Source organism: Symphalangus syndactylus, chromosome 10 (assembly GCF_028878055.3).
Source record: "Symphalangus syndactylus isolate Jambi chromosome 10, NHGRI_mSymSyn1-v2.1_pri, whole genome shotgun sequence".
NCBI classification, from domain to species: domain Eukaryota; kingdom Metazoa; phylum Chordata; class Mammalia; order Primates; family Hylobatidae; genus Symphalangus; species Symphalangus syndactylus.
In genome coordinates, this window is record NC_072432.2 from 109,509,249 (window position 1) to 109,517,484 (window position 8,236).

The window sequence follows — 8,236 nt, forward strand, 5'->3', positions numbered from 1 at the left end:
TAGACCTCAGCTCTATAGTGGGTTGTTCTTACCTCCTCTACAGCTTTGGAGAGGATCTCTTTCTAGCTGCGCTAACAACCATTGCTTTTGTCACAGTACCTGCAGCACACCAGCAGGAAGGAGATTCACTTTGGCAGCCCACAGCACCTGTGCTTTGCTGTCAGGCAGGAGCAGGTGATTCTTCAGAACTGCACGGAGGAAGGCCTGCCCATCCACCAGCAGCACTGGGACTTCCAGGAGGTGAGTAATCTGTTCAGGAAGAGCCTGGTAGTGCTGCTTGTCAGAAGGAACTGCTGGTTGGCATGGCATCCTGGGCTCTTCCAAGAGGTCAGGTATTAGGGACCTCTGCCTCTGCTTTTGAACTGAGTGGCTGGGCAGTAAGGCCTCAGGGGAGCAAAGGCAACCCGGCAGCAAAGTTGGCCCACTGGCATCTTCATGTGTAATGATTTGCCAGGTCTCTGTGTAGCTCTGATGCTGGTCATTGCAGAGAGAGGGATCCGCCTCTTTTTGAAGTTTATTGGCTCAGTTCACAAGTAGGATGGTGAGGCATGTTACAAGGAGCGTTCAGCCACCTTGGTGGTGTGGTTTTAGGAGCAATTCAAAGTCCCTCCCCCCACCAAGAAACTTTAGATATAGATGTAGATGTAAATATATAGATATATAGATACCACTTTCTTCCTTTTAATGCAAACTCCACTGTAAGTATTTCATCATTTTAGTAAAATTTTGACCCCTATTACCCTCGGGGAAAGAAACTATAGATCCTTTCCAGAAGTTAGGGAGGAAATAGGAGGAATGTCAGTACTTACGGAGAGCGGGCAGGTCCCGTATACAGAATCGGGATTGGAAGATGACAGTATCAACACTGTGTTCATACACAGCTTTTTCTCTTCTTCAAATTCTTCCTGACATGAGTTGGGATATTAACATACAAAGAAATAAACATACACCTTTTAAAAATTTCTTTTCTTCAACTTCTGCTGGGGAATAAAAAGAATAAAATGACTAAGCAGAATCCTGTGCATTGGTACTCTTAAAGCAGGCTGTGAAAGAAAAAAATCATGATAGAAAACTCAAGCTAAGCGCACAATAAGCACTTGAGAACAAAGCATTTGGGGCTTTGGTGACCAACTGAAGGCAGGACTCAAGGGGCCCACACATGCTCAGAGAAGTCTTTTTTGTTTTTCTGAGACAGGGTCTCACTCTGTTACCCAGGTTGGAGTGCAGTGGTGTGATCTCGACTCACTGCAGCCTCTGCCTCCCAAGTTCAAGTGATTCTTGTGCCTCAGCCTCCTGAATAGCTAGGATTGCAGGTGTGAGCCACTGTGCCTGGCTACTTTTTGTATTTTTAGTAGAGACAGGGTTTTGCCATGTTGGCCAGGTTGTTCTCGAACTCCTGACCTCAGGTGATCCACCCACCTTAGCCTCACAAAGTGCTGGGATTACAGGTGTCAGCCACCATGCCTGGCCTCAAAGAAGTCTTATAAGTCAAGTTAAGGTCCTTTATAAATGATCATAAAGTATTTTTCTAAACAAGTCCTATGAATAAGATACACTTTAGAAACAGCACTTAAAAATAAGAAGTAAAAGATTAGAGAGTAAGATACACCCAGCATATTTCAGGCATTAATAAATAATACTTCTAAAAGTTATCATTCAGCCAGAAAAAGGAATGAGATACTATTCATGGTGGCACTGTTTACAATAGCCAAGAAGTGAAAGCAACCCAGGTGTCCACCATGGATGAAGAGATAACAAAATGTGGCATACACATATTATTCAGCCTTAAAAATGAAGAAAATCCCATCACCTGCCACAACATGGGCATATCTTGAGGACATTATGCTGGTGAAATAAACCCATCACACAAGGACAAAAACTGTACGATTCCACTTATATGAGATATCTAAAGTAGTCAAATTAATAGAAACAGAAAATAAAATAGTGGTTACCAGAGGCAGGCAGAGGAGGAGAAAAAGGGAATTTGTTTATTAATGGTTACAGAGTTTCAGTTTTACAAGATGACAAAGTTCTGGATATGTTTCATAACAATGTGAATATATTTAACACTACTGTTGTAGGCCATTCTTTTTTTTTTTTTAAAGATGGAGTTTCGCTCTTGTTGCCTAGGCTGGATTTCAATGGCAGGATCTCGGCTCACTGTAAGCTCTGCCTCCCAGGTTCAAGCGATTCTCCTGCCTCAGCCTCCTTAGTAGCTGAGATTAGAGGTGCCTGCCACCACGCCCAGCTAATTTTGTATTTTTAGTAGAGACAGGGTTTCCTCCATGTTGGCCAGGCTGGTCTCGAACTCCTGACATCAGGTGATCTGCCCGCCTCGGCCTCCCAAAGTGCTGGGATTATAACTGTGAGCCACCGCACCAGGCCTATTAGGCCATTCTTGCATTGCTATAAAGAAATACTAGAGACTGGGTAATTTATAAGAAAAGAGGTTTAATTGGCTCATGGTCCTGCAGGCTGTATAGGAAGCATAGTGGCATCTGCTTCTGGGGAGGCCCCAGAGAGCTTTTACTCATGGCAGAAGATGAAGTGGGAGCAGGCATATCACATGGTGAAAGCAGGAACAAAAGAAAGAGAGTGGGGGAGGGGGTGCCACACTCTTAAATGACCAGATCCTCAAGAACTCACTATCGTGAAGACAGCACGAAGCCATGAGGGATCTGTCCCCATGATCCAAACATCCCCCACCAAGCCCCATCTCCAGCACTGGGAATACAATTCAGCATGAGATTTAGGTGGGGACCAACATCCAAACTACTTCAACTACTAAACTTTACACTTAAAAATGCCTAAGATGGTAAAAGTTTTGCTGTGTGTTTTTATCACAATTTTTTTTAAAAAGAGGCCAGGCTCAATGGTTCCATGCCTGTAATCCCAGCACTTTGGGAGGCTGAGACAGGCGGATCATGAGGTCAGGAGCTCAAGACCAGCCTGGCCAATATGGTGAAACCCCGCTTCTACTAAAAATACAAAAACTAGCCAGGTGTGGTGGTGCGCACCTGTAGTCTCAGCTACTCAGGAGGTTGAGGCAGGAGAATTGCTTGAACCTAGGAGGCAGAGGTTGTATTGAGCCGAGATCGCGCCACTGTACTCCAGCCTGGGCAACAGAGAGAGACTCTGTCTCAAAATAAATAAATAAATAAATACAAGAAAAAGAAAAAAAGAAAGAAAAAGTTTTGTAGCACAACATGGATGTACCTTAAAAATATTACACACAGTGCCCAACGCTTTGGGAGGCAGAGGTGGGTGGATCACTTGGGGTCAGGAGTTCAAGACCAGCCTGGCCAATATGGTGAAAACCCATCCTACTAAAAATACAAAAAATTAGCCGGGCATGGTGTCACGTGCCTGTAATCCCAGCTACATGGGAGGCTACAGTAGGAGAATCGCTTGAACCTGGGAGATGGAGGTTGCAATGAGCCGAGATCACGCCACTGTACTCCTGCCTGAGTGAGCAAGACTCCTTCTTGGAAAAAAAAAATTACACAAAGTGAAAGAAGCCAGTTACAAAAGGCCACATTTATATAGTTCCATTTATATGAAATGTCCAGAATAGGAAAATCCATAAATATAGACAGTAGATTAATGATTAATTGCTGGGAGGAGGGAGGAATGGGGAGTGACTGCTGATGGGTAGTGGGTTTCTTTTTACCGTAATGAAAATATTCTGGAATTAGATAGGAGTGAAGGTTGCACAACTTTGTGAATATACTAAAAACCACCAACTTGTGTACTTTAAAGGGGTAGTATTATGATCTCTATACTAGTCTGTTCTCACACTGCTATAAAGACATACCTGAGACTGGGTAATCTATGAAGAAAAAGAGGTTTAATTGACTCACAGTTCTGCAGGCTGCACAGGAAGCATGGCTGAGGAGGCCTCAGGAACCTTACAATCATGGCAGAAGGTGAAGAGGAAGCAAGCCCCGTCCTCACATGGCGGAGCAGGAGAGAGAGAGAGCAAAGGAGGAGGTGCTACACACTTCCAAACAACCAATCCTGTGAGAACTCTATCAAGAGAACAGCAAGGGGGAAGTCTGCCCCATGATTCAATCACCTCCCACCAGGCCCCTCTTCCAACACTGGGAATTACGATTCAACATGAGATTTTGGTGGGGACACAGAACCAAACCATAAAAATCTCAAACATTAATAAATGAATGATGAATAAATAAATAGGCATTTTCAGCATTGCTGATTAAGGTTGTTTAATTTTTCATAAAGAAATTAAATTTTTCTTGAAAAGGAGAAGGTTGGATTCAATATTAAATCTGGTGATTTTGAGCAGGGAATAGCCAAGGTCTTCTGAACATGGCTGATTTAGGCCTTCCGTATATCCTAGAGGTCTTGCTCACTACCACAGCCTGGTAACAACAGTGCCCAACTGCAGGATTAACAGAAGGTAAAGTGGATTAAACCGTTTTGAAAGCAGAAATTTACAACTACAGTGATAACAATGAATGTCACAAATGCAGCATAAAGACTGAAAATGCTCTGGGAATTATACTAATCAGAACTTTCTAAGAAATTACACAACTACAATAAAGATAATTGGATTAGTTACCCCTAAGGTTTTGAGTGACATCCAAATTTTAGGGCTACCTAATTTATATTTTACGTTAATCAAAATACCACAATTCCTTCCAGGCCAGTTCACACCATCTGTTATTCTCTTAATGATTAGCACAAATCTTAAAAATATTTTCTTTTGCTGACTGATTGCGGGGGACTCGTTTTCTTTTCTTTTTTCTTTTCTCTTTTTAGAATGGGATGATTGTCCACATTCTTTCTGGGAAATGCATGGAAGCTGTGGTGCAAGAAAACAATAAAGATTTGTACCTGCGTCCATGTGATGGAAAAGCCTGCCAGCAGTGGCGATTTGACCAGGTCAATGCTGTGGATGAACGATGAATGTCAATGTCAGAAGGAAAAGAGAATTTTGGCCATCACAGTTCAGCTCCAAGTGAACTTAAAGAGCTTATATATTTCATGAAGCTGATCCTTTTGTGTGTGTGCTTCTGGTGTTAGGAGAGAAAAAAGCTCCATGAAAGAATATAGGAAGTTTCTCCTTTTCACACCTTATTTCATTGACTGCTGGCTGCTTTAAAAAAAAAAAAGGGATCCATTGTACCGTTGTCTTCATCACTGGGAAATGATTATTACATAGTACAGAAGATTATTTGTTTTTCTCCGCTGAGCACTTAACAATTGCTTTCTCTCTGGCCTGGACATTCTCTGGCAGCACCTCCAGGATACATAAATCCAATGGATCAATTTATTTGTCTTCAAATGGCCTTAACTTGGATTGTCTGTTTGGCCAACCATGAAAATTAAAGGGTGAAGCAGATGTAATGACCTGACATTCCAAAAACTCTGAATTGGGTTTATTAGCACAAACGCTGTGTTCATTTGTTAAGCCATATCTCAGAAGAAGGAAAGGAAGCTACAGAGAGGAGGTTTAGGATTGGAGAGAAGTTGCAAGCGCACTTTGGCCCAATTCTCCAGCTCAACCCAGCAGCTGAAAAGCATCAAGAGACTTGGGAAAAGACATTTTCATGTTAGTGAGAATTTCCCCCATTATGGAGAATTTCCTTCCTACTGAGGATCTACCTCTATTCCCCCTGCCCTAGCTCTTCTCTAACTTGGTTAACCATAACCATAACCAGATTCTCTTGCTATCGATTTCTCTTTAGTCATTGGTGTTAGAAGTACCAGCACAATTTGAGCATTCCCATTAACAAAGGTTTTCACAGTTGAGAAACTCTCCTGCCGGGTGCGGTAGCTCATGCCTGTAATTCCAGCACCTTGGGAGGCCGAGGTGGGTGGATCACCTGAGGTCAGGGGTTCGAGACCAGCCTGGTCAACATTGCAAAACCTTGTCTCTACCAAAAATATAAAAATTAGCTGGGCGTGGTGGCACATGACTGTAATCCCAGCTATTTGGGAGGCTGAGGCAGCAGAATTGCTTGAACCCAGGAGGCAGAGGTTGCAGTGAGCTGAGATCAGGCCATTGCACTACAACCTGGGTGACAGAATGAGACTCCATCTCAAAAAAAATAAAAATAAAAAAAAAGAGAAACTCTCCTGATGCTCTGTTACAGGGTTTGCACTGACTGGAGCAGAAACAGCAACCTTTCAAAAAAGCAAGCCTTTTTCCTGGGAGGAAAATGCCAGAGCCTGAGCCAAAATTCTTATGACAGGTAACATTTGGGTGTCAACGTCCATGAGAGCTGACAGGGCCATCTCTGAGCACTTATAACTGTCTGGAACCCCCAAATGTGTCCACAGGTTGAATGTCCATGAGTGTGGGGAACACAGCTCATCTGGAGCACATCTGAGGCTAGTAAGAACTAAATGACTTTCCTTGCTATGACTTGGCTTACCTAGTTCAGCCGTAAGAGTTGCTGAATGGGATGGGTTCTGCTATTTAATAAACACCATTCATATTCATTTTTCCCCAGATGGAGTTACCTACCTTTCCACATGATCAGCTTAGAAATCTTCCCCTAAAGATGCTAATCTCCTTTGGGCTATCTCAGAACACAGTATCCTTCAAATAAGAAAAACTGAGTGGCAAGTGCAGTGTTTCCAAACAATACCTATCATAACTATGTATTCATTGTCTACCTGCTAAGTCAAGGGTTCACTGCATTTCTCCTTCCTCAGAATACATTCTGGACCTTCGCCGTCTAATATGGTAGCCACTAACCAAATGTGGCCATTTTAATGTAAATCCGTTAAAATCAAAGAAAATTTAAAACTCAGTTCCTCAGTTTGACTGGCCACACTTTTTTTAATGCTTATATATATATTTTTTATTATTATACTTTAAGTTTTAGGGTACATGTGCACAATGTGCAGGTTTGTTACATGTGTATACATGTGCTATGTTGGTGTGCTGCACCCATTAAGTTCTAATTTAGCATTAGGTATATCTCTTAATGCTGCCCCTCCCCCCTCCCCCCACCCCACAACAGTCCCCGGAGTGTGATGTTCCCCTTCCTGTGTCCATGTGTTCTCATTGTTCAATTCCCACCTATGAGTGAGAACATGCGGTGTTTGGTTTTTTGTCCTTGCAATAGTTTGCTGAGAATGATGGTTTCCAGCTTCATCCATGTCCCTTCAAAGGACATGAACTCATCATTTTTTATGGCTGCATAGTATTCCATGGTGTATAGGTGCCACATTTTCTTAATCCAGTCTATCGTTTTTGGACATTTAGGTTGGTTCCAAGTCTTCGCTATTGTGAATAGTGCCACAATAAACATACGTGTGCATGTGTCTTTATAGCAGCATGATTTATAATCCTTTGGGTATATACCCAGTAATGGGATGGCTGGGTCAAATGGTATTTCTAGTTCTAGATCCCTGAGGAATCACCACACCGACTTCCACAATGGTTGAACTAGTTTACAGTCCCACCAACAGTGTAAAAGTGTTCCTATTTCTCCACATCCTCTCCAGCACCTGTTGTTCCCTGACTTTTTAATGATGGCCATTCTAACTGGTGTGAGATGGTATCTCATTGTGGTTTTGATTTGCATTTCTCTGATGGCCAGTGATGATGAGCGTTTTTGCATGTGTTTTTTGGCTGCATAAATATCTTCTTTTGAGAAGTGTCTGTTCATGTCCTTCGCCCACTTTTTGATGGGGTTGTTTGATTTTTTCTTGTAAATTTGTTTAAGTTCTTTGTAGATTCTGGATATTAGCCCTTTGTCAGATGAGTAGGTTGCAAAAATTTTCTCCCATTTTGTAGGTTGCCTGTTCACTCTGATGGTGGTTTCTTTTGCTGTGCAGAAGCTCTTTAGTTTAATTAGATCCCATTTGTCAATTTTGGCTTTTGTTGCCATTGCTTTTCATGTTTTAGACATGAAGTACTTGCCTATGCCTATGCCCTGAATGGTATTGCCTAGGTTTTCTTCTAGAGTTTTTATGGTTTTAGCTTTAACATGTAAGTCTTTAATCCATCTTGAATTAATTTTTGTATAAGTTGTAAGGAAGGGATCCAGTTTCAGCTTTCTACGTATGGCTAGCCAGTTTTCCCAGCACCATTTATTAAATAGGGAATCCTTTCCCCATTGCTTGTTTTTGTCAGGTTTGTCAAAGATCAGATGGTTGTAGATATGCGGCATTATTTCTGAGGGCTCTGTTCTGTTCCATTGATCTATATCTCTGTTTTGGTACCAGTACCATGCTGTTTTGGTTACTGTAGCCTTGT

The 8,236-nt window shown here is 42.1% G+C and overlaps 1 protein-coding gene across 1 annotated transcript in view; it reads left to right on the top strand.

Moving 5' to 3' along the window:
* The window catches only part of GALNT15 (polypeptide N-acetylgalactosaminyltransferase 15), a 91,185-nt gene extending 83,879 nt beyond the window's left edge, over positions 1–7,306 (top strand). Inside the window, exons 11-13 of the mRNA XM_055295513.2 lie at positions 97–240; positions 4,783–5,575; positions 6,120–7,306. Coding sequence (XP_055151488.2) covers positions 97–240; positions 4,783–4,929 — 291 coding nt within the window. The 3' untranslated portion in view covers positions 4,930–5,575; positions 6,120–7,306. The remainder of the gene's footprint in view (positions 1–96; positions 241–4,782; positions 5,576–6,119) is intronic.
* The last annotated feature ends 930 nt before the right edge of the window (positions 7,307–8,236 follow it).